The sequence below is a fragment of the Chlamydotis macqueenii genome, chromosome Z, assembly GCF_036417535.1.
Source record: "Chlamydotis macqueenii isolate bChlMac1 chromosome Z, bChlMac1.mat, whole genome shotgun sequence".
Classification (NCBI taxonomy): Eukaryota; Metazoa; Chordata; class Aves; order Otidiformes; family Otididae; genus Chlamydotis; species Chlamydotis macqueenii.
Window position 1 is genome coordinate 47,869,320 of NC_141593.1, and position 25,850 is coordinate 47,895,169.

The 25,850-nt window shown below is 45.5% G+C and overlaps 1 protein-coding gene across 4 annotated transcripts in view; it reads left to right on the forward strand.

The window, feature by feature from the left end:
• Positions 1–25,850, forward strand: part of SHB (SH2 domain containing adaptor protein B) — a 109,405-nt gene that overhangs the window by 58,033 nt on the left and 25,522 nt on the right. The window contains exons 6-7 of one of the 4 annotated variants that reach the window (XM_086771102.1): positions 204–240; positions 18,473–18,684. In XM_086771102.1, the coding sequence (XP_086627228.1) occupies positions 204–240; positions 18,473–18,565 (130 nt within the window). In that variant the 3' untranslated portion in view covers positions 18,566–18,684. Of the gene's footprint in view, positions 1–203; positions 254–18,472; positions 20,779–25,850 lie in introns of those variants that run through there. The other 3 variants (XM_086771103.1, XM_086771101.1, XM_086771100.1) reach the window with 3 other exon arrangements.

Below are 25,850 nucleotides of genomic sequence, written 5' to 3' on the forward strand. Positions count from 1 at the left end.
GGTGTATATGAACAGTGACAGAATTAGGACCTTGCAATTTGGGGATAAGAGATTTTTAGTCTTCATTTGGTGCCAATTTAAATAAACCAACTTAGATATTTTTTCAGATTCTAATTTGGCATACTCCTGCTACTTCTACTTCAGGTTGAATAAGCAACTGTATTTTTTGCAGATTTTATTCCTTTTGTGTGGTTTCTTCATAGGTCTGTTCTGGAGACACATTTTACTGCTGGGATGATGGTAATACTTGATGGTAATAATGTAACACTTTCATAGCACCAAACCAATCCTTTTTACATTCTTAGATTCATTATAAACAAAGGGCCACATCTATTCTACCCTGGTTTAGTCTGATGGTCTAAACAGTAAATTTCAGATTGGTTTTATATCCCCACTTTGGGTTGAGTAGAAGTGCATCTGTTAACCTAGTTTTAAGATTCTATTCCAGAGCTTAAGAAAACTATTTTGTAGGACTACTTTTTAAATCTTGATTCCTGTGCTATTATTGTTGGAGTCTCTCTGTAATACAGAGGTCTGCCTTGAACTGAAACACACCAGCTCTAGAAATGCTGTTAATTTTGTCCCTCCTCTTGTCCCTTTTGTGATTTGACCGGTGCATTCTCTGATACAGTAGTCCTCTAGACATTTTCAAACATCAAAGCGTTAGTAGCACATGGTTCAGATATGTGTAGGCTTAAATTTCCCCTTAAATTCTTGTGAGTCTTGGAATACAACTTTTGTTTTTAAGTATTTCACTTCTTATGTCAGCACAATGATTTTTGTTATTCAACCAGAGGACAACTTCAAGAGAAAAAGGTGACAGTTAAATTTATATTTTGTTGTTTTGGACATCCAAATGCAGGCCCTTAATGTCCTTTTGCATATTGTAGTCCCTTTGTGTGTTTTATTCCAAAGTTTTCTAAACCAGATTTCCTAGTGGTATTATTTTATGTCTCCCCATAACTTCCTCAATGGTAAAGTGTCTAAATGACTGATCTCCAATCTGTGGTTTCTGGAACATAAGATTCTTTCAGTCCTCTTCAATCCTTCTGCCATATGTTTGTCAAAACTAGTGCTGACTCTGGCCTCTTGATGTAGTGTATTAATTTTGTATACCAGTTTCCTGTGATAATGGTCATTCTCCTGTGGCTCCTCCAAAGCTCATGTAATCCTCTTAAGCCCACAAAATTGCAGTTAGAATTAATGTCCTGTCCATTAGCCAGTGATCAATTTTCCTTTTTTTTCCAGGAGCTCTCCTAACATCCTGTAATTGAAATCCATGTTTTCTCTCAAAATATTTAGCTAATTGCAGAGATCTTGTTTCTTAGGCTTAAAAAATTAAGCTATTGGAAAGTTCTCACGTTTCACTCACAATCCTTGGTTGAAATGTTTCCTGACAATCAGAGTTTATGACTACTCTTAGCTGTGTGAAGCTAGCCCTTCAAAGTGCGAAACACATGATACTATTTTGTATTATAATTCCCTTGTCTAGAGGCATCTGATCAGTCTGTGAGGTTATTTTCACCTATGCATGCTTACCTTGAGGTCAACCAGAAATCCTTTCATTCATTTCACTGCTGTCCAATCTTACTTCCTCATTACTATTTGACTTGCAGGACCTCTTGTTTCCTTCATCTTTTGTCGAAATGTGAATGCAGGGCATGCCAGAACCTTTCACTAGTAATGCATGTCAGTAGTGAGAACAGCTGTGTGAGATGTGACCAAGTGGACAATCTGACCAGCCTGGTGGTAAAGCTACAAGAGGAAGCAGAAAGGTTAAAAAGCCTCAGGGAGTCTGAGAAAGAGATAGACTGGTAAAACCATGCTCTGTTCTCCCTGATACAGAAACTGGAACAGCCACCAGAAAAAAAAAAAAAAAAAAAAAAAAACCAAACAAAAAAAACCCCAACAAGATAAAGGGGATCCTGTATCCTCTTCCACCAGGCAGAAAGCAGTAGCTTAAAGGAAAGGAAAGAATGGAGGCAAGTCCATGCTTGGGGAAGCAGGTGAACCCCCTCTTTGCCTGCCTTGCCTTCCCAGGTACCTCTGTACAACAGGTATGAGGGTCTGGATGTGACAGACCCAGGTCAATAGATGATGTAGATGATGGTCCATCTACACCAGAGGTGTTGCCAAAGTCAGAAAGGCCTGCTCCATGTATCACAACCACCTTGATGAGGAAGAAAAGATGAGTTATATTGGTAGGTGAGGCTCTTCTGTTAGGAATAGAGGGTCCAATAAGCCAGACAGACTCCTCTGTTAGAGAAGTCTGCTGCTCCCCTGAGGCCCAGGTTAAGGACATTACTAGGAAACTTCCTAGCCTGGTACAGCCCTCAGACTATATCCCATTATTACTTCTTCACAATGTGTAGTTGAAGAGCAATAAGAAGAGACTTCAGGACCTTGCAATGATTCGTAAGGGAATCTGGAGCACAAGTAATTTTATCCTCTGTCCTTCCAGTTGTGGGCAGTGACACTGGAAGAAAGAGATGGACGCGGTTTATTAATACATGGCTCTGTGGCTGGTGTCACCACAATGCTTTTGGGTTTTTCAATAACAGGATGGTCTACAAAACATCGGGCCTGTTGGTGTCAGATGGGATTCACCTTTCTCAAAGAGGGAAGAGGATCTTTGCTCAGGAGCTAGTGCGCTCTTTGTCACAGCTTTAAACTACACTTGAAGGAGGAAAAGGATAATATCAGGCTTGCCCGTGACAAGCTATGGGATGACACACCAAGGTTAGATGGATGAGGTGCTAGACAGGGCCCTCAGCCTGCTGCTGTAACATGCACTGGGTACATTTGAGCACATCTGAAGGCTTATGGAGAGGAACCAGGAGCTCTTGAGGTAATAGGAGCCAACAAGGAAACACAGGTGAAATATCTTAAAGGGATCAAGGTTTGTGCCTCTAAGAAGGTAACGTGGCCAACAGCCTAGCTGAAGTGCCTCTACACCAACTCATGCAGCATGGGCAACCAACAGGAGCTGGAAGCCAGCATGCTGGTAGAAAGCTACGACCTAGCTGCTATTACTGAAACTTGGTGGGATTAATTCCATGACTAGAGTGCATATATCGATGACTACAGGTTGTTCAGAAAGGATGGACAAGGAAGGAGGGACAAAGGGCTTGCCCTCTACATCAAGAAATGGATAGATTGTGAAGAGCTGTCTCTGAAGAATAGCCATGAGCAGGTTGAAAGCTTGTGGGCAAGAATTAGAGACCAACGCAACAAAGGTAACCTTGTGATGTTTACTATAGGCCACTCGATCACGGAGAGCCTATTGACAAAGCCTTCTTACTCCAGCTGCAAAAGGCATCATGCTTGCAGGTTCTGATCCTGCTGGGCGACTTCAACCACCCTGACATCTGCTGGAAAAGTAGCACAGTGAGCTGTAGGCAATCCAGGAGACTCCTGGAGTGCATTAAGGATGCTTCTTAAGCCAGCTAATACACAGCCCTACCAGAGGGGATATGGTGCTGGACCTGATGGTCACCAATGCAAGTGAGCTAATTGATGATATCAAGACTGAAGGCAGCCTGGGCTGCAATGATCATGCACTGGTGGAGTTTGTAGTCTTGAGGGATAAGGGTCACATGAAGAGTGAAGTCAGGACCTTGAATTTTAGGAAAACAAATTTCCAGCTGTTCAAGGAGTTAGTCAATAGGAACCCCTGGGAAACTGCCCTCAGGGACAAGGGAGCAGAACAGAGCTGACAAATCTTTAAAGATGCTTTACATAGAGTGCAAGAGTTCTCAATCCCCAGGTGTAAGAAATCAGGGAAGGAAGGCAAGAGACTGGCATGGATGAGTTGAGGCCTGCTGGTCAAACTAAAGAGCAAGAAGGAAATGCACAGGCAGTGGAAGCACGGACAGGTATCCTGAGAAGAGTATAGGGACGCTACCCAGTTGTTTAGGGATGGGATGAAGAAGGCCAAGACACTACTGGAGCTGAACTTGGCAAGGGACACAAAGAATAGTAGAAGAACTTCTATAGGTATGTCAGCCAGAAAAGGAAGGTCAAAGAAAGTGTACCGCCCTGATGAACATGACTGGCAAACTGCTAACAACAAATGAGGAGAAGGCTGAGGTACTCAGCAACTTTTTTGCCTCAGTCTTCACTGGCAACCTGTCTTCCAACATCTCTCTTGGTGGACCTCAAGGCAGGGACCAGGGGAGCAAAGTGCCTCCCACTGTAAGAGAAGATGAGGTTAGTGACCACCTGAGGAACCTGAAAATAGTCTATGGGACTTGACAAGATCCATCCCAGAGTCCTGAGTTGTGTGACTAATGTAGTGACCTTCTGCAATGGGGTGACTACATCAGTGGACAAAGGCAGAGCTATGGATGTCATCTATCTGGACTTCTATAAGGCCTTTGGTATGGTCCCCCACAACATCCTTCTCTCTGCACTGGAGATATGTGGTTTCAGTGGACTATTTGGTGGATAATGAAGTGGGTGGATGGTCATGTCCAGAGAGTAGTGGTCAATGGCTCCATGTCCAGGTGGAAATCAGTGATGAGTGGTGTCCCTCAGAGGACCGGTACTGTTAAATATCTTCATTGATTATACGGACAGTGGGATTGAGTGTACCCTCAGCAAGTTTGCAGATGACACCAAGCTGAGTGGTTCAGCTGACATGCCTGAGGGATGGGATGCAATTCAGAGGGACCTGGACAAGCTCGAGAAGTGGGTGCATGTGAACCTCAGGAGGTTCAACAAGGCCAAGTGCAAGGTCCTGCACCTGAGTCGAGGTAACCCCCAGTATCAATACAGGCTGAAGAATGGGGAATGAAGGGATAGAGAGCAGCCCTGTGAAGAAGGACTGATGGATATAAAGCTGGACATGAGCCTGCTGGATGAAAAGCTGGGCATGAGCAGGCACTGTGTGCTCACAGCCCAGAAAGCCAACTGTATCCTAGGCTGCATAAAAAGAAGTGTGGCCAGCAGGTTGAGGGAGGTGATTAGTGGGTAACTCTCTCCTGAGAGGAACGGAGGCACGCATCTGCCGACTTGATGTGCTCTCTCAGGAGGTGTGCTGTCTCCTGGGGGCTCATATCAGGGATGTCACCAAGAGAATAACAAGCCTCATACAGCCCATGGGCTACTACCCTTGCTGGTGTTTCATGTGGGTGCCAGCGACACAGCTAGCAGCAGCCTGAGAAACATCAAAAGGGATTTCAGGGCCCTGGGTAGAACAGTCAAGGACTCTGGGATGCAGGTGGTCTTCTCGTCAATCCTCCCAGTCGAAGGGAAGAGGCCTGAAAGGGCCAGACATATCTGGCAGGTCAACTCATGGCTCAAGGAGTGGTGCTACAGCCAGGGCTTTGGGTATCTGGACCATGGGGCTTACTTTGAGAAGCCTGGTCTACTAGGGGTGGACGGAGTACACTTAACTGACAAGGGGAAGAGTGTCCTTGGCCAAAGGCTTGCCAGGCTTGTCAGGAGGGCTTTAAACTAGTGTTGCCGGGGGAGGAGGAGCACAGTCCAGGCTACCACTGTCAGCATGGCACCAGTGCCAGCACCAAGTGCCCAGAAGCTGAGGAAGGATTGCAGGTAAGTGCGAGAGAACTTAAATGGCGGACCAAAAGAACTGTTGCTCCAGCCAGCAAGTCAGCTTTGTCAGGGGCCCGGCTGAAGTGTCTCTATACCAATGCATGTAGCATGGGGAATAAACAGGAAGAGCTGGAGATGCTTGCACACGAGCAGGGCTACGACCTTGTTGGCATCACGTAGACGTGGTGGGACGACTCGTATGACTGCAGCGTCAGCATGGAGAGGTATAGGCTTTTTAGGAAGGACAGGCAGGGGAGATGAGGAAGGGGTGTCGCTCTCTATGTCAACAACTGGCTGGAGTGCATGGAGCTCCACCTGGAGATGGAGGAGGAGCTGATAGAGAGCTTATGGGTCAAGATTAGAGGAAGGGGAGGGACAGGGGACGTTACGGTGGGGGTCTGTTACAGGCCGCCTGGCCAGGAGGACAGAGCAGATGAGGCCTTCTACAGGCAGATAGGAGCAGCCTCACAGTTGCAAGCCCTGGTCCTCATGGGGGACTTCAACCACCCCGGCATCTGTTGGAGAGACAACACGGCAGGGCACAGGCAGTCCAGGAGGTTCCTGGAACGTGTGGACGATAACTTCCTTCTGCAGGCGATAGAGGAGCTGATGAGGAGGGGTGCCATGCTCGACCTTGTGCTGACCAACAGGGAGGGGCTGGTGGGGGATGTGAAACTGAAGGACAGTCTTGGCTCTAGTGACCACGACAGGGTGGAGTTCAAGATACATGGGGCAGCGAGGAAACTACACAGTAAGCCCTGGACTTCAGGAGGGCAGAGTTTGGCCTCTTCAGGGTCCTGATGGGCAAAGTGCCATGGGAGGTGGCCCTGGAGGGAAGAGGGGCCCAGGAAAGTTGGTCTATATTCAAGGAACACCTCCTCCAAGCTCAGCAGAGGTGCATCCTGACGAAGAACAAGTTGGGCAAGAAGGCCAGGAGGCCCGCATGGATGAGCAAGGAGCTCCTGGACCAACTGAAAGTGAAGAAGGAAGCCTATAGAGGGTGGAAGCGGGGACAGGTAGCCTGGGAGGATTACAGAGAGGCTGTGCGAGTGGCCAGGGATCAGGTGAGGCAGGCTAAAGCCCTCACAGAATTTAATCTGGCCAGGGATGTCAAAAACAACAAGAAAGGCTTCTGTAGGTATGTCGGGGACAAAACAAAGTCCAAGGAGAATGTAGGCCCCCTCCAGAAGGAAACCGGTGTCCTGGTTACCCAGGACATGGAGAAGGCTGGGGTGCTTAATGACTTTTTTGCCTCAGTCTTCACATAAGGGCTCTTGTCTCGCCACCCAAGCTGTGGAAGGCACAAGCAGGGACTGGGAGGATGAAGAACCGCCCACTGTAGCAGAAGAGCAGGTTTGGAAACATATGAGGAACCTGAAGGTGCACAAGTCCATGGGACCCAATGAGATGTATCCACGTGTCCTGAGGAAACTGGTGGATGAAGTTGCCAAGCTGCTGGCCATCATATTTGAAAAATTGTGGTGGTCTGGTGAGGTGCCTGATGACTGGAAGAGGGGTAACATAACCCCAATTTTTAAAAAGGGGAACAAGGAAGACCCGGGCAACTGCAGGCTGGTCAGCCTCACCTCTGTTCCTGGCAAGGTCAGGGAGCAGATTCTCCTGGAAACCATGCTAAGGCACATGGAGAGCAAGGAGGTGGTTGGTGACAGCCAGCATGGCTTCACCAAGGGCAGATTGTGCCTGACCAGTTTGGTGGCCTTCTATGATGGGGTGACAGCATCAGTGGACAAGGGAAGAGCAACTGACATCATCTACCTGGACTTGTGCAAGGCATTTGACACTGTCCCACATGACATTCTTCTCTCTAAACTGGAGAGACGTGGGTTTGATGAACGGACCACTCAGTGGATATTGGAGGAAGGAATTGGCTAGTTGTCCACACTCAGAGAGTGGTGGTCAACGGCTCAGTATCCAAATGGAGCCCGGTCATGAGTGGCGTCCCTCAGGGGTCCGTGCTGGGCCTGGCTCTGTTCAACATCTTTGTCAGCAGCACGGACAGTGGGATAGAGTGTACCCTGAGCAAGTTCACCAGCGACATGCTGGAAGAGAGGGATGCCATCCAGAGGGACCTTGACAGGCTGGAGAGGTGGGCCCATGCCAACCTCATGAAGTTCAACCAGGCCAAGTGCAAGGTCCTGCCCCTGGGTCATGGCAATACCAGGCACAAATACAGGCTGGGTGGAGAATGGATCGAGACCAGCCCTGAGGAGAAGGACTTGGGAGTGCTGGTGGACAAGAAGCTCACTATGAGCAGGCAATGTGTCCTTGCAGCCCAGAAGGCCAACCGCATCCTGGGCTGCATCAAGAGGAGCATGGCCAGTAGGTTGAGGGAGGTGATTCTTCCCCTGTACTCTGCCCTGGTGAGACCCCACCTGGAGTACTGTGTCCAGTTCTGGAGCCCCCAACACAAGAAGGACATGGACCAGTTGGAGAAGGCCCAGAGGATGGCCACGAAGATGATAAGAGGGCTGGAGCACCTCTCTTATGAGGACAGACTGAGAGAGTTGGGGCTGTTCAGCCTGGAGAAAAGAACGTTCCGGGGAGACCTGACAGCGGTCTTCCAGTACCTGAAGGGGGCCTACAAGAAAGATGGGGAGAGGCTGTTCAGCAGGGCCTGTTGTGACAGGACTAGGGTTAACGGTTTTAAAATAGAGGGAGGTAGATTTAGATTAGATATTAGGAAAAAATTTTTTACACTGAGGGTGGTAGAACACTGGACCAGGTTACCCAGAGAGGTGGTGGATGCCCCATCCCTGGAAACGTTCAAGGCCAGGCTGGAGGAGACTCTGAGCAACCTGATCTAGTCAGGGATGTCCCTGCTTGTTGCAGAGGGGTTGGACTAAATGACCTTTGAAGGTCCCTTCCAACCCTAACCATTCTATGATTCTATGATTCTGCCGCTTTGGTAAGATGCCACCTGGACTACTGTGTTCAGCTCTGGAATCCTTAGTACAGAAAAGATACGGACATGTTGGAGCGGGTCCAGAGGAGGGCCGTGAAAATAATTAGAGAGCTGGAACACCTCTCCTATGAGGAAAAGCTGAGAGAGAAGTTAAGGTGTTCTGCTTTTATTTAGTGAGGGGGGGCTACAGTGGCAGTTTCTCTAAGAGGCTTCTAGAAGTAGTTTCCCCTTTGTCCAGTGGACTCGGTCGCGCCTAGGGCAGACCCACTGCTGGCCATGGCCGAGCCAATTGGTGACAGAATGTTGCCTGTTAATGCCTTTGCAATAGTGTTTTTAAGAAGGGGGGAAAATTTAAAAAAAAAAAAAAAAAAAGAGAAGATGTGAAGAAGCTGGAGCAGGGGCAGAGAGGGGCAGGCACGAGCCTTGTCGGCTTTGCAACCCTCACCCTCTGGCCTCCCACTGGACAGCGGCCTGGGCCAGACTTGGTCCAGCCCAGCTGCAAGAAGTGGAGATGAGATGTGAAGAGAACCTGAGAGGTGTCTGCCTGAGCCAATTGTGAAGAATTTTTTTTGAGAGGAATGGTTGCAGATGCCAAGGTCAGTGAAGAAGGAGGGGAAGAAGGAATGCGGCTCCTGGCCAGAATTCCCCTGCAGCCTGTGGTGCAGCTCATGGTGAGGCAGCTTGTCTGCCTGCAGCCCACGGAGGTCCATGGCGGAGCAGAGATCCACCTGCAGCCTGTGGAGGATGCCAGGTCAGGGCAGGTGGATGCCTGAAGGAAGCTGTGGCCTGTGGAGGGCAGCCATTCCAGAGGGACTGCACCCCATGGAAGAAATGACCCATGCCGGAGCAGTTTCATGAAGGACTGTAGCCTGTGGGAGGGACCCCATGAGGGAGCAGAGGAGGACTGTGAGGAGTTCTTCCCCTCACGACAAAGCAGTGGTATAAAACAATGTGTGATTAACTGACCATAACTCCCATTCCCTCTTCCCCTCTGTGCCACTCGGGGCGGGGGAAGGTGGTAGAGAAATTGTTAACCCCAGGAAGAGGGAGGGGTGGAGGGAGGTTATCTTGTTCTCTGTGTCATTATCCTGCTGTTTTTAGTAAAAAATTAATATTTTACCCCAAGTTGAGTCTCTTTTGCCCGTAACAGTAACTTTAAGGATTTCTCCCTGTCCTTATCTCAAACCTGGATCCTTTTATCTTATATTCTCTCTCCCTATTCTCTTGGAGGGTGGAGGGAGTGAGAGAGAGACTGCGTAGTCTGTTCCCGATCAGGGCTAAACTGACAGACACTAATGGCAGAGAGTGCAGGCATATGCTAATACGCAACTATTGTCTTTGAAGCTGACTGTAATTTTAGGTATTTCTTGTCATAATTTCAGCAAATTCATTGTGGTGCAAATTGAAGCTGATGTTAAGAGGTTGTAGGGAATACAGGCAATGGCCTTAAGTGCCACATTGCTTGATTCTGTTCTAGACATTGTGTCCTGTGGGAGTGGCTGCCAGGTGTTTTATATCTGTTTATTAAGGTATACTGCCCCTGTTTCCCAAAAACTGTGCAAGTGTCCACGCTTCTATTACAGTACTATTACTGTTACAGTACAGTATTACAGTACTATTACATGTTACTATTACGGTAGGTTCTGTTTGATTTTTTCTGCATAAGCTGCTTGCTGGATAACATGTTACTCTCCACACCTTACTATTAATTCTTTCTTCCTGTCAGTGCATTTTCCTTATCTTGAAAATTAAAGGATGTCCCGACTGCCAAGCCCCATGGTGGTATGTTTTGCAGGAAGGACCAGGACCTTTATTGCTAGCTGTAGCTCTGTCTCCCAGTGTCGATCAGTGAATCTCAGTTTGGCTTGCTGCTAGGTTCACAGTCGTAACAGGTACTTGTCACAGCCAGTAAGGCTCCTTGTGACCTATGGCCACCCTCTAAGTCTACCCCAGCAGGCTTTGCGTATTTGGACACTTCCCTTATGCCTTCATTTCATAATTTAATACCACCTGTTCAGTGCATTGATTCAAAAAACATATAGTATGACTTAATACAGGCTGTGACTGAGCAGCAGGGGCTTTTACTCTCCTTAAGAGAGTGAGCTACTGTCCTTACTTATTTGCTAAGAGCTACTGTCCTTACTTATTTGCAGTTCCTGCTCTACTTGAAGCCTGTCTTTCCCTTGCACCTGCATGCTTCGTGCTTTCTGTAAGTGCAAGGATACATGCTGGTGCAATGGAAACTAGAGGCAATGTGTTCTACATGGGCTGTTGCACAGTGCTGCCCTATGGAGCAAGGTTGTCCTAAAACCCTTTGCCTGGGACAAACTTGTTTGGGTTCTGTTTGATTTCCATTAAAGTGCATAGCTCCTTTTGTTGGCTTGTTGGAACCAAAGGGAAGGGGCTGGGGTTTGGGACAACGGCTGCTGTTGTATGTCCTTGAGCTGATGTGTCTGTTCAAGTAGTTAAGTTACCTGTAATTCACAAGAGCACATCTCTGGCTGCATTCCTTGCTGGCAGCAAGAGAAAGGAGGAGAACAAAGGCTTCTTAGGAATATCTGAAATAAAAACATTTACTGGATTTCAACTATAACATCTCTCAGCTTCCCTGCCTCTGCCACATCTCCTTGTGACTTTCTGCTTTTCTTCCTTTGTTCTTCCTACCAACATTCCCCCTCTTCATTCAATAGGGGAATTGCCAGGTTCAAGCACCAAATCTTTTCTGTCAGCTGTGTGGCCTCATGGCAGACTGAATGGGACCTTAAGGCCTGTATATGTTGGTTGTGTGAAAACCAACTGTTATGACCCAGAGCCATAGCAGGTTCCTGATTCCCTGGGACTAAATTAAGGTTTAGCAATTGATTTAGGACTTTATTTAATATTAACAAGGAATGAATTAACTTTGAAAACTTGAAAAGCATAAAGGGGTTGATAGCTGGGGTTTTTATTGGAACATTTATAAGAGGAAAAAGAAGAAAATGGAAAAGAGAAAGAGATAGAGATATCACCATCCTTGGATCCAGTGACGATGATGACAGGTGGACATGATGATCCTCCAGGTGGTGAGTGTGCACGCAGGTCCCTCAGGCAATGTCTTTTATAATCTAACCCATGCCTCCAGTTACACCCTTGAGGGCTTGTATGGTTCTGATTTCAGAGAGTTTGGGGTCTTTTCTGCAGGTGCTAAGGAAGTGCTAAATGTGAGGGGTGGTTATAAGCTCCTTCCTCAGATAACGGCTGTGTGACCCCTGGCCATATATGACAAGTCATTATGTAAGGCACCTTGGAACACAGACTTGTGGAACTGCACATCCTGCCCCCATCCCCTATGCCCTCTATGTCCTGTGTTATGTGACTCCTGCTGTCCCTCTGCAAACCATACCCTGCCCCACAACAATGCTTGGGACATTAACACACATTACTTCTGTCAATCCCTCACACCAACTCCCCAGCCAAAAGAATGTTGTCATACTTGTAAAAGCAGGTGAAGTTGTCTTGAGCTAGGGCCCTCCACATGAGAGGCTGGAATACTCTCTGATGTATAGGAAAGAAGGGAGTATTATCTCACAGCTGGGCACAGTTAAACCAAGTAAAACCTGTTTGTGTAAGACAAATGTTCACCAGCCAAACTGACTAAGTTCATGTTACGACAGGAAAACTAGGATATATGCTAGATTTGCATCTCCTAGTTTCCAGCTTAATTTGATATTTTTGTCAGGAATACTAGAGCTGCTTCTGGTTGTCCCCTTAAGGCCTCTTTGCCAATTCAGCTATGTTGAAGTCGAAATTCAGGCAACAAGAGAGTCCTGAAGCAATGGATGGGGGTCTCTGCTGTGATGGTACTTTGAACATGGGAAAGTACTGTGAGACTACAGCCATGAACCATCCAGGCTTGCTCTGACAATATATTGAACTAGAGTCCTAAACTGATTATTGGATTTTATCTTGGTTATCTAATCAACTGTGATGTCTTGCTGTTACTTTCTTTAAGTATAATAACTTAGAGGATATTTTACTTCACTGTTTAGACATATTGATTAAAAATTATGACTGGTTGCAGAAGCCTTAATTAAGTACTTTTTAAATTACTGCAGTCACTCATTAATTAATGTGTTCTCAAAAGCACTCAGCTGGCTGTAGCCTGCATTCTTCCATTAGGCTGAGTAAGCCTTAGGCTGTAGGTTTTTTTTACTTTTTTACATGGGTTTAGCTGGTACAAGTGTGGCAGGCCTGAGAAGCTGTGTTTAATAGCAGCAACTAAGATGAAATAGCTATCAACTACATGAAATAAAAGTGCACACATATTGAAGTATGTGTGAGGGCGAGATAACATCAGGGAAAAATATTACAGAAAATTTGAATTTACACACATCCATACCCATACACAGGAATGATCTCACAGTTCCCGCTTGTTTTGTGTGGAGCACTTGACTGTAGATTGTTATCTCCTGGCAAATTCTTTAGTCTGTGTTGAGAGCAAACTCTGCTGTGAATGTGGATGATTTGTATGTTTATATATATGTGAGTTGACTGGAAAAAGGCAGTGAACTCCAATATTAAGTTTCTGGAACTGTATTCACTCTCACTGCAAAATATGTAAAGATTGTTGGCATATTCTGGAACAAATAATAAAATGGGCTTTGTTGTGTAACTGCATAAATCCATCATATTAACGAGCAGAAAAATAGGGATTTAATTTAGGGTGTTTTTTTTTTTAAATCACATTGTGGAAATAGGTTGTCAAGAGACTGACAGAATGGACAAAATTAGACAGGTAAAACTAATTTTTCTAAAACGCAGTTACAAACCTACCTGAATGCTACAGGAGCCAAAGGCACTTGTGTTTCAATTATATAGGAGCACTGCCTTTTTCAATTTTGGTGTATTAAATTAAGGATTCCAATATCTAATTGAGTTGATACTGAAAAACATGAGTTAATTGTGTAATCCGTGGTTGCATTGCTTGATCAATGATCCTGTGTTTTCTTTATTGTTGTTGTTTAGGCCATAATTTATTATTGTTGGTTAGTCATATAAATTAGAAAGTAGCTGATCTGTACGTCAGTGGGATGTGGAATTGCTTTGTGGGGTGAGGTAAGCTCTGGTAATTGTGTAGCTCTGTCTCTAAGATTATTCTTGGGCAAAAATTGCAGCATCTGCACCTGTATAAATGTTGCATATTCCCTTCGGGCATTCATATCCACTAGTGTCTTTTAGGTGGGTTTGTACTTCTCAGGGACCTTCCCTAGCATGTGTGAGTCAGCATTTTTTTTTCAGTTAAATGTCATATATTTCTGTTTCAGGGAAAAAGGAGGAATGACACCCTGATTTTGTATTGAGATTAATGACAATGATTTAAAGTCTATTCTTCAGCTTCACGTGGCAAGCTTTTTTTTTTTAAAAAAAAAAAAAACAACTAACTTCTTACTCTAGTTTTTGTGTTTATGCTTTTCTTTTCTCCAATAACAAAAGGCTAACTTTAGGTTTCCCAAAACACAGCAATGTCTGGCAATGAGAATATAATGAGCAAATATTAGTTGTATTTGGAAAGTTAAAAGATAGTAGCACTTGCTCAATTTTGTTTAATATAACTGAATATTACCTAATGGAAGCATCTCTGAAGCCAGTCTTTTCCAATGTCAGGAAAGCTTTCTGTGTTCTGTGGATTTTGAGGGGATCAGACAGGCTTAACTGGCATGGGGAATTTGCATGAGTTGTTTGTCTGATTCAAACTCCAAAAATGACCATTCCAAAAGTATGAAATAAGCATCAAAGTTGCTTTGGTACCAACTTAAAATGCAGCTGCAGGTAAAACATTCATCAGGGTAGTTTAAGTTGCTTATGTCAATGCCTGTTATTTTGAGATACCACAGTTTACCCAGGGAAAATTAATTGCATGTGAATTGGCTACCTCTGGCGGCATCAAAGAAAGTGTTTATGATGTGTTGCTCAACTCAGTTAGAAACACGGAATTGTTATTGTTGATAAGTGTTTGAAGCAGAATGCATCTTTCTATAGATTGTGATCCAGAGAGCTGGGCCTCCTTGTCAGCCTTGTTTAAATTCTCCATAGCAGAAGAGGAAAGGAATATGATCTACCTTCCCAGAACAAAATGATCCCAAAGGTCTAGGGGGCAGCTATACATTCTTTTGTACCCCCTCCAGCAGCCCTGCATTGTTCCTTCTGTTTCCTCTTTGTATTCCTTCAGGGTTGTAGGTGTTTGGCTCACTCATACCATCCCACTCTTTCCTTAAACCCAGATTTAATTGCATAAGTTTGGGTAAAAACTGGAGGTCTACACCCTTGGTAAGTGTGTTGTGACCAGGGTTCCCAGTTTCTAGCTGCCACTGAAATGCCTAGTTGCAAGCTCATTACCTTAGGTCTGTTCTTCACTAGCAAGCAGGCTGGTGAAAGAAGTGGAAGTAGATGTGCAGAGGGAAGAGGAGAGCCATCTCTCTCTTATAATTGTGGTTTAGGTGTTCAGTAATGACTTCACTGCACATCAAGCTCATAGAGCTGCCTTTTTAATGTAACAATAGAACAACACCTCAGTATAGGTTATTATGTTTCAGTCTTGTTCAATGAAGACTAGCCACCAGCTGGGCTCTAATTAATTCTTTCAGTCAGGCTTTCCCCTTCCCAAGGCTCTTTGCAGCAGTGTGCACCATGCCTGCATCACTTCATTTTCTGACTCATAGTTCAGTTTTGGGAAATGTGGCTATTCTTTATTATAGATTAGCATTATTTCACAAGTCAGCTAAATGTGCAAACTCTGAGCAATAACAGTAATGGGCTTTGTTTTCTGCTCTCTCAGAGCACAGTCATTGCCACTGGAGGGAGAACAGAGCTGAATTCAAAGAGGATGATGTCTACTGACGTCGTGATCCTGTGGAATCATAGAATCAAAGAATGGTTAGGGTTGGAAGGGACCTTCAAAGGTCATCTAGTCCAACCCCCCTGCAAGAAGCAGGGACATCTTCAATGAGATCAGGTTGCTCAGAGCCTCATCCAACCTGGCCTTGAACATTTCCAGGGATGGAGCATCCACCACCTTTCTGGGCAACCTGGTCCAGTGTTCTACCACTCTCAGTGTAAAAAAATTTTTCCTAATATCTAATCTAAATCTACCTCCCTCTATTTCAAAAACCGTTACCCCTTGCCTTGTCACAAGAGGCCCTGCTGAAGAGTTTTTCCCCATCTTTCCTGTAGGCCCCTTTAGGTATTGGAAGGCTGCTGTGAGGTCTCCCTGGAGCCTTCTCTTCTCCAGGCTGAACAGCCCCAACTCTCTCAGTCTGTCCTCATAGAAGAAGTGCTCCAGCCCTCTTATCATCTTCATGGCCCTCCCCTGGACCCTCTGCACCTGGTTCATGTCCTTCTTGGTTGGGGGCTCAACTAAAAGGTACCAGGTTCAGCATTAATCCAAAATACAGAATCTGCTCGAAGTCTATGTTCTCAAACTTGACCTCTTCTAAACATCAATCTGGCATTTTCATTATGTAGTCTAGCCCTGCCTGGGACCAAGCTACATAGTCTCTCACTAACTCCTCCCACCCTCTGAGGGGATTGGGAGAAATAATATGACAAAAAGGCTCAAGGTGTGAGATAAGGACAGGGAGAGATCATTAACATTACTCTTACAGACAAAACAGACTTGACTTGGGGAAAACTATTTATTTCTTATTATTAATAAAACCAAAGCAGAATAGTGAGAAGGAAAACAAAACAACTTCCCCCCACCTCTCCCTCTTCCTAGGCAAAACTTCATTTCAATTATCTCTACCTCCGGGCCATGAGCGGCACAGGGGGAGAATACGGAATGGGGCTTATGGTCAGTTCATCACATGTTGCTTTCAGTTTCCATTGCTGCTTCCTCCTCAGGGGAAGAGCTCCTCACATTCCTCCCCTGCTTTAGCGTGGGGTCCCTCTCATGGGCTACAGTCCTTTATGAACTACTCCAGCATGGGTCATTTTTCCACAAGGTGCAGTCCCTTAGGAACCAGCTGCCCTAGCACGGACCCTCCATGGGCCACAGCCTCCTTCAGGCATCTGCCTGCCTCAACATGGGGTCCTCTGGATCTCTGATCCTCTGTGGGCCTCCATGGCCTGCAGGGGGACAGCCTGCTTCACCATGGGCTGCAGGGGAATCTCTGCCAGCAGCAACATTCCTCCTCCCCCTCCTTCTTCACTGACTGTGGTGCCTGCAGCTCTTCCTCTCACAAGAAATTCTTCACATTTGGCTCAGGAAGATGTCTCTCAGGTTCTCTTCACATCTCCTTTCTTCACTTTCTTGCAGCTAGGCTGAACCAAGTCGAGCCCGGACAGCTGCTCAGTATGAGGCCGGAGTGAGGGCTGCAAGGCCCACAAGGCTCACACCTGCCCCCTGTCTGCCCCAGCTTCTGCTTCTTCACCTCTAACTTTTTTTTTTTTTTTTTAATTTTTCCCCTTCTTACTTACGTTATCACAAAGGCTTTATCACTGAACATTCTACCACCAATTGGCTTGGCCCTGGCCAGCAGTGGGTCCACCCTAGACAAAGGGGAAACTTCCAGCAGCTTCTTGCAAAAGCTGCCACCATAGCCCCCCACCACTAAACAAAACCAACACAGAACTGAAGGAAGGGAACAATACATCTGTCCTCATAATAAAGTATTTAAAGGTGACACTCTTGTTTAAAGGAAGTAATTTAGAGAGCAAATATTTGAAAAAGATTTTTTTTCTTCTAAGAAATTGTTATTTAAAGCAAGATTTTAAGCACGTAGATCTATAATTACAGTGCCTGCAGTGGTTTCTGCTCACCAGAAAGAGTCACTTCATCAGAGCATCTCTGAAAGATATGAGCAGATTTTAAAGAAGCTCCTTTTAACATGACATGATTTGTTTTCCTGCTGTAGCTTTCTGTGTCATCTTAAACTGGATTTCCTTGCAGACATAGACTGATTCCAATTTTAACCCTAGTGTCTATATCCCTGGACACACTTGGAAGAAATAGTTGTTTGGAGGCAGAAAGTTACAGAGTGGGACATCCAGAAAGCTGTAAAAACCCTCTAGACCTCATTTAACATTTTGAAGTGTGGGAGCTGTCCTTTACTCTTATTTTGTCCTGGCTAAAATCTACTCTCTTAAAATAGCCTGTATGACATGCTAAAGACAGCAAACACTGAAGGGTCACTGCTGGGAAGAGATGAGGTCAGCCCTTCCAGCTACTGTACTATATGGCAGTGTGGGTGCTACCCATCAGAGTGGCATTATGTTGGATGGGTTGCTTTTGCAGGAGGAGATAGGGCTGTTACCATGCCACTTTTCTCTTCCCTGTGTAATCATGAGCCTTTCCTCAAAGAGGCAGTGTGCTCTGCAGGCAAGCATGTCATCTAGGAATTGAACACTTCTGGTGTGGAAGTCACAGACTCCAGGTGAAAGTCTTTATGCCATTAATCTTGGGAATGGGCTTATCTGAGGAAGTTTTCCCAGCTGAAGTCACCAGGTTCTCCACACAGCCATGTTCTGGGCAGTTGCTGCCAGTGTGGGATGGTGTGGTCTGTCCGGAGGTCTCCACAGGACAGGGTAAGGCCTGAGTGAGGCTTATGGCGTGCTTGTGTGTTTACAAAGAGAGCCTCAGGCCTCTGGCAGGCCAAAACCAGTGATAACCTTTGGTAAAAAGTAATGACTGGCTGTAGTGAAAAGTAAATGTTTACAGGAAAACATTGAGGATACAGGAAAGGGATTTTCCTCTGGCATGCCTCTGGATCAATTCCAGGGTAAGACAGCCTTGCACCTGGATCTAGAGAGCACAGATGGCAAAAATAAATTATTAGCTTAAGCTGCCTTTGTGTTGGACTGTCCATGGGGATTTTTCAGCTAGCAATCACTATCTATCAGAGTCTGGCCACTGTCTTGGCCTGTCACCCAGTAAGTACTTACATTTTGTTCTCCTGCATCATGAAGGACTGTCATGGTGCTGCTTCCCTCAAAACTAATGCTTTGCTTTCCTTGCAGGAGCAGTCAAGGTTTTATGCACATGAAACTGACGAAAACCAAAGAGAAATACATCCTGGGTCAGAACAGCCCTCCCTTCGACAGTGTTCCTGAAGTCATCCACTACTACACCACGAAAAAGCTGCCTATCAAAGGAGCAGAACACTTGTCGCTACTCTACCCTGTGGCTGTGCGGACCCTCTAATAACCTAGTCTCACCCCTTCCTGTGGTTGGGAGGTGAGAGGTAAGCTGGGTTGCACAGAATTCATTTCTGGAATTCTGTACTTGAGTCTGTGATGGACAGTGGCAGCCTTTAGTCTTGGGAACTTGGGCACTCTGCAGAGTTGTGTATGGGTCTGGTGTATGGTACTCTTATGCTGCAGCATGCTTCTAGAACTGTGCTTCTACATAAGAGAAAGAAATCTTATTTTAGTGCAAGGAGAACAGATAATGTTCCTAGAGCTTCTCTGTGAATGAAAGTACTTCCCAATCAAAGTTCTTCCTCTATGTTTTGAGCAGAATCACCAAGTTGTTCTCAGCAGTAAAACACCAGCAGCTTTTATTTTCTTGCTACCCTGAGAAACTCCTCAGTGTGCAAGTGTTACCTAACTCTGAGGGATCCTAGGGTGTTCTTGGTGGACCTGAGAAGCAGCTTTTTAGCAGGCAAATCGCTGTGACTCTGGTCACTTAATGTAATTTAAAAGTAATTTGTTATATATTTTTATCCTTTTTTGTACAATAATCTCTTAAGGGTTATAGTCTTCATTTTCAAGTTTCATTCATAGATGCAGGCAGCTAATTCTGTTTGGGGCAGGTGCACTGTAATGTTTTAAGTAGTTGAGAATGAGTCATTTTAATATGTGAGTTAGTATTTATGCATGAGGGTGGTCAAAAGCTTTCATAAAGCTTTAGTACGCAAAATCTTCCTTGCTCATTCATCTGGATCAAACACTTGTCCACTGAGGTAGCAGACTAACAAATGTGTTTTGCACTGCTTTTCCATAAGATGGCTTGTGCAGCTGTGTAAATGAGAACTGTTGTACATAGCAGAGCAGATTTTTTTTTTTCCGGTGTACCAAGTCATTCTTAAAACACGGTCCCATGGCACTTACCTTCTGGCCAGTGTTCGCTTTCACCATTAGCATAAGCCCTCCTGCTGTAGTTCAGTCACTGCCAGCCACAGGCACTGCAGAAGCTGCTCTGTACCTTACTGCTGCCAATTTAGTGCCCATCCACTTGTGATATATTTTCTACATCCAGCTTCTCAAAAAACATGGCCTGAGTCTGTGCTCTGAGGAAAACGTGCTGCTTGTAAGATTGCACATTTGTGTGCTGTTCCTCACCATCACAATAAGCTTCAAGATTTGCCCTTTTTCTTGCTGTCAGGCTCAAGCTGGGAACACAAACACTGTGTGGCAATGTTGGTGGAGGCTGCAAATGACATTTTTCATCCAGGCTCTGATTCCGTATTCACCCTGCAGCACTGCTAAGCTACGCTCTGGGTTACTTAGTTGGTCTTCTCCTGCTGTCGGTTATTCATGCTGTCCTCAGGTTGTACCTAGGGTGGTGCGTAAGCAGAACAAGCAAGATCTTAACACTTGTTTAAATAAATAAATAAATAAAACCCACCCAACACACTGCTGCACTAGCTTCTTGGAGAGGAGGAGTGACAAAACAGAAATGAAACAGATCTATCTGCACTCCTGATCTGAGCAAGGTGAGAAGGGAATGAACAGTGGAGAGTCAACTGTTTTTCATACATTCTTTTTAATGATCTGCAATGATCCCACATAAAACAGTGCAAATTCCTTCCTATTATTCCTTCTTGCTGGAGTCTCCAGTAAGAATGGAAGAAGAAAGGAAGGAAGGAAATATCAACAACTGAACAAAGTTGTTGGTCTGAAATGAAGCAAATAGAAGTCCTCCTGAGAAAGGATGTTCGTAGGTTGCAAGGAATGATCATGTACAATCCCATTTTCTGCAGTATGTTATTGCCTGTCTCAGGTCTCAAACTTCTTCTGAGAACCAGGTACTCACAATTCAGAGTTTGCCAACCTCAGTGCTCTGGACCTTGTACTTAGTTCAGTGACAAGATCAATCCAAACATTGTCCATACTTTCTTAGTGTCTTTCAGGATCCCTGAAAGAACTCAAAGAGTTCTGGTCAATGGCTTAATGTCCAAGTGGAGATTAGTGATGAGTGGTGTTCCTCAGGACCAGCGCTGTTTAACATCTTTGTCAGCAACATGGACAGCAGGATAGAGTGCACCCTCAGCAAGTTTGCCAGTGACACCGAGCTGTGTGATGCAGTTGACACTCTGGAGGGAAGGGATTACCATCCAGAGAGACCCTGACAGGCCGGAGAGGTAGGCCCGTGCAAACCTCATGAAGTTCAACCAGGCCAAGTGCAAGGTCCTGCACATGAGTTGGGAGAATGGATTGAAAGCAGCCCTGAGGAGAGGGACTTGAGAATGTTGGTTGATGAGAAACTCAACATGAGCCAGTAATGTGCACCTGCAGCCCAGAAAGCAGGGCTGCATCAAAGAAAGCATGATCAGCAGGTCGAGCACCTCTACTCCACTCTCGTAAGACTCACCTGGAGTACTCCATTCAGCTTTGGGGTCTGTACATAACAAGGACACAGACTTGTTGGAGAGAGTCCAGAGGAGGGCCACAAAGATGATCAGAGGGCTCGAGCACCTCTCCTATGAGGATGGGCTGAGAGTTGGGGTTGTTCAGCCAGGAGAAGAGAAGGCTGCAGAGAGACCTTTTAGCAGTCTTCCTGTACCTAAAGAGGGCCTACAAGGAAACTGAGGAGGGACTTTTGACAAGAGTATGTAGTGATGGGACAAGAGGAAATGGCTTTAGACTGAAAGACTAGATATAAGAAATAAATTCTTTATTGTGAGGGTGCTGAGGCACTGGAACAGGTTGCCCCAAGCTCCTGTTGATGCACCATCCCTGGAAGTGTTCAGGGCTGGGTTGGATGTGGCTTTGAGCAACCTGGTCTAGTGGAAGGACTCCCTGCCCATGGCAGGGGGTTTGAAACTAGGTAATCTTTAAGGTTCCTTCTAATTCAAATAATTCTGTAATTCCACTAGCAATGACTGTGAAGTATGTGCTGTAGTAAAGGAACCTGGCAGAGGAAATTACGTGTTGCCTACATCTGAAAGAATATGTGGAAATTTGGTGAAGCTTGTTGGCAGGTTGACTATTTAACCCACTCCCAAAGTCTACCTCCAAGGAACAATGGTCCTTGTCATGGTAGAAATATCAACAGGATGTTTGGAAACCTACTTAGTTGCACAAGCCATGGAGATGACTGGAACATGTTGATGATTACATGGAATGTATCTGTAGGAAGAGTTACAGGATTGTGTAGAGAATAGGGGCTAGATTGTGTGACAGGTGTTTTGTGTTAGGCCTGGCTGAAATGTAGTTATAAATGAATAGAGAAGAGTAAGGGACCAATTGAAGAGTAAACAAACAATTGCTATCAAAGTTGCAAATGTGTCATAGGAAATTGTGGAGATACTTTCAGAAAGGGCAGACTGTGAATGCTAGTGAGTCAAGAGCCAAGTGTGAGACACTGAGAGAATGTGGATGAGCCAATCAGGAACTGAGCATTGTCTACCAGTCTATAACTAGTATTGTGCAGAGTCACTTAAAAGAGACCTGGAAGAAACTTCCAAGAGAAGTTTCACTCTCCCACCCAACTTAGTGTCATCTGAAAACTAACTGAGGGTACACTCAATCCCCTCATCCAGATCATTGATAAAGATATTAAACAGAACTGGCCCAAATACTGAGCCCTGCTGAGCACCACTTGTAGCCGGCCACCAACTGGATTAACTCCATTCCCTGTATTTCTTTGGGCCCAGCCACCCAGCCAATTTTTTACTCAGCGAACAGTAAACCTGTCAAAGCCATAAGGAACCAGTTTCTCCAGGAGAATGCTATGGGAAACGGTGCCAAAGGCTTTACTAATGTCCAGATAAACAACATCCACAGCCTTTCCTTCATCCACCTTGTCATAAAGGACATAAAAAGAGATCAGGTTAGTCAAGCAGGACTTGCCTTTCATAAACCCATACTGACTGGGCCTGATCACCTGGCTGTCCTGTATGTGGAATATGATAGCACTCAAGATTATCTACTCTATAACCTTCCCTGGCACCACAGTCAGACTGACAGGCCTGTAGTTCTCCAGATCCTTCTTCCAGCCCTTGTAGATAAGCATCACATTTGCTAACCTCCAGTCAACTGGGACCTCCTTGGTTAGCCAGGATTGCTGGTAAATGATTGAAAGTGGTTTCATGAGCACTTCTGCCACCTCCCTCAGTACCCTTAGGTGGATTCCATCCAGCCCCATAGACTTATATGTCTCTAAGTGATGTAGCAGCTGATGATTTTCCCCTTGGATTATGAGAGCATCATTCTGCTCCCTACCTCTGTCTTCCAGCTCAGGAGATGTATTTATAGAAACATTTTTTATTGTTTTTTACTGCAGTAGCCAAATTAAGTTCTAGTTGGGCTTTGGCCCATCTGATTTTCTCTCCATATAAACTCACAACATCTTTGCAGTCCTCCTGAGTTGCCTGCCTCTTCTTCCAAAGACTTTTCTCCCTGAGTTCCAGCCAAAGCTCTCTGTTCATTCAGGATGGTCTTCTTCCCTGCCAGCTCATCTTTCAGCACATAGGCATGGTCTGCTCCTGCACCTGTAAGATTTTTTTCTTGAAGAATGTCCAGCCTTCCTAGACTCCTTTGCCTTTCAGGATTACCTCCCAAGGGACTCTGTCAATCAGGCCAAAGTCTGCCCTCCAAAAGTCCAAGGCATCAGTTCTACTTACCACATTCCTTAATTCTCCAAGAATTGAAAATTTTATCATTTCATGATTGCTATGCCTCAGACATACTCGAACCACCAGTTGCACTGATTTTGCTGCTGTTAAGGCTGTTCTTCACCTCTGTAAACCAAATTAAGCAGCCCCTTCCCTTACGTGTCTTTTATGCTGTCACCACATAACTGCCTGAATTATTCTGATTTCAAGGTGCTGAGTACAGGCTGGGTTAAAAAGTTTGACTTGCAGAGTCCATGGTCCACTCTTTCACTGATAGGAGCTGCTGTGAAGAAAGCTAAAAGTGAGAGCATGCCCCCCTCCTTCACTTGGAACCTGCTTTTAAGCTAAAACTTTACTGCTGGCCCCCACTTGTGCTACATATCACAGCTTTGGACTATCTACACCTGTGTACCTCCTTGCCTTGTACCTCATTGATTCTGACTCTAATCCTGACTGATTGCCTTGGCTTCCTGGCTTAACTCAGGCCTGCCATGTTGCTATGGACCTGCAGGGTTACCACTGAGATTGACTTGCTGACTTACTGGCTCAGAATCATGCCTGGAAAAAAAAAACCCTGCATCCTGTTTCAGCCATAGGCTCTGTTTCTGTACAGGTCATGTGAAAATGGTGGTGTTGGAACTTGCCAGCAATGGATCTCCTTCCTTGGGAGAGAACTCAAGTTTTACTGGCCATTCTCATGCCCTGGGAGAGGATAGCAGAGCTGCTTTATTCCAGACACTGCTGCTCACTACTGCTCTGTTTGTTTTCCGTACTTCACATAAAGGGTGGCCCTAAGCATGCTGACCACACTGGTTGCAGTGACCTTCACTTCATGGCTGCATTGTAAAGCATGTTGCTAGCACCCATTAGTGTGCTCAACATCACATCTTGAGCACCTAAAAAAAAAATCCCCTGAGGAGACATGGATGAAGAAAAGAATTGTCAGCTACCTCTGACAAGAAGTGGCACTGGAAAGAGTGACATGCCCATGGGCAGGGGAACCTTTTCCATAGAAGCAGGGCAGAGCCCATTTGCCCTTCTCTAGCAGCTGCCTGCATTAAGAGGCTTTGGGATTTGGTGCTCAGGCAATCTAGGAAAGAGCTAACAAGCACCTGCTGAAAGTCTCTGCACTCCTGGGATAGGGTGACAGTGTGACAGGTGAGCACTAACATCTAAGCAGCACTGAGTTTCAGTATTTTTTGCCTCCTGTCCCAGGCAGAGGCTCTGGTTCTACATCAGCAGAGCAGATGTTTGGGATCCTTCTTACCTGGGTCCTGGATTCCCCAGTACACCTGGGTCTGCTTTGCTAGATGCAACTTGATTTCCATTTCTTAGCCACTCTTTCTGTGACCCATGTGGGAAGAATGTGAGCTGCAAGACCTTCTCCAATGATAGCAGTGAAGTGAAAGTTGTAAAGAGCTGAGCTGTGACACTTTATGGGATGACATATCCCTGAGCTTACAGCTAGGCACACCACCTTCTAGAAGTATAAATTGTGTCACAACTCTGGAACAATCTTTCAGGCCAGTGTTGTCTCCATACTCGACATGCTTTAGGTGGGAGACCTGCATTTGGCCAAGTCCTAGTGAAGAGAAATGCTGAAGTATGGAGCTGTGTCATTGCCTTGCTAAGTTCCAGGAGGCCATTATGGGAGGTGTAGTCTCTTTGAGGCCCATCCCCAAAAACTTTCCTGAACAGCAACGACTGAGCTTTTCCCATCGCTGGGTGGCAACAAGCATTGTTGTTATATCCCCTGCCATCTATGGTTCTCAGGATGGGGTAAAACAGGACACTTCAAACTCCTGCAACTCCTGCCCAAGCAGCAAGCACCACCTTGGGCTGCACAGGGATGAAGAAGGAGTAAGAGACATCATTGAGATACAGTATTTACAATGCTAGACATTGCTTATCTCAGGAGGTTCAAGGAAGTAATATTTGTCACAGGAGAGCCTGTTCCACAGCTTCCTTATGGGAACAGAGTACTGCATGTCACTAATCTCCAGAGACTGAGAGAAGGTGTACAGAAACAGAACAAGTACCGCCCAAAGGCATCTGTAAGTAGGATAACCTGGGAAGTGAGCTAATGAGGGGCAATGAACCAGCCCCATGGGCACAATATCCACATATGGTGTCACAAGGGCTAAGTAGAGAGGAAGAATCACTTAATTCTGGAAAATTATTCTGGAATAAATCTGCTGGCTATACTCTTGCTAAGAGATCCCAGAGTATGTTGGCCTTCATTGATGCCAAGTGTGCATTGTGGTCTAACGTACAATTGTGTGTCCCACAGGACTCCTTGGTTCTTTTCCGCAAAGCTGCTTTATGTCTATTCAGTGCCAATTCTGTGCTGGTACGGGGCCTCAATCTATTGCATGCATGTGACTTCATGTGACTTCTCCCTTTGTTCCCACTTGACCCATTCCTCCAGCCTATTGATGTCCCTCGTGGATCTGGATAGCAACCCTGCCCTCCATACAAACCCCACCAGGTTTGGTACTTTCTGTGAACTGGCTGCAAGAGCACTGTGCCCATCACCCTGGTTGTTAATACATTACAAG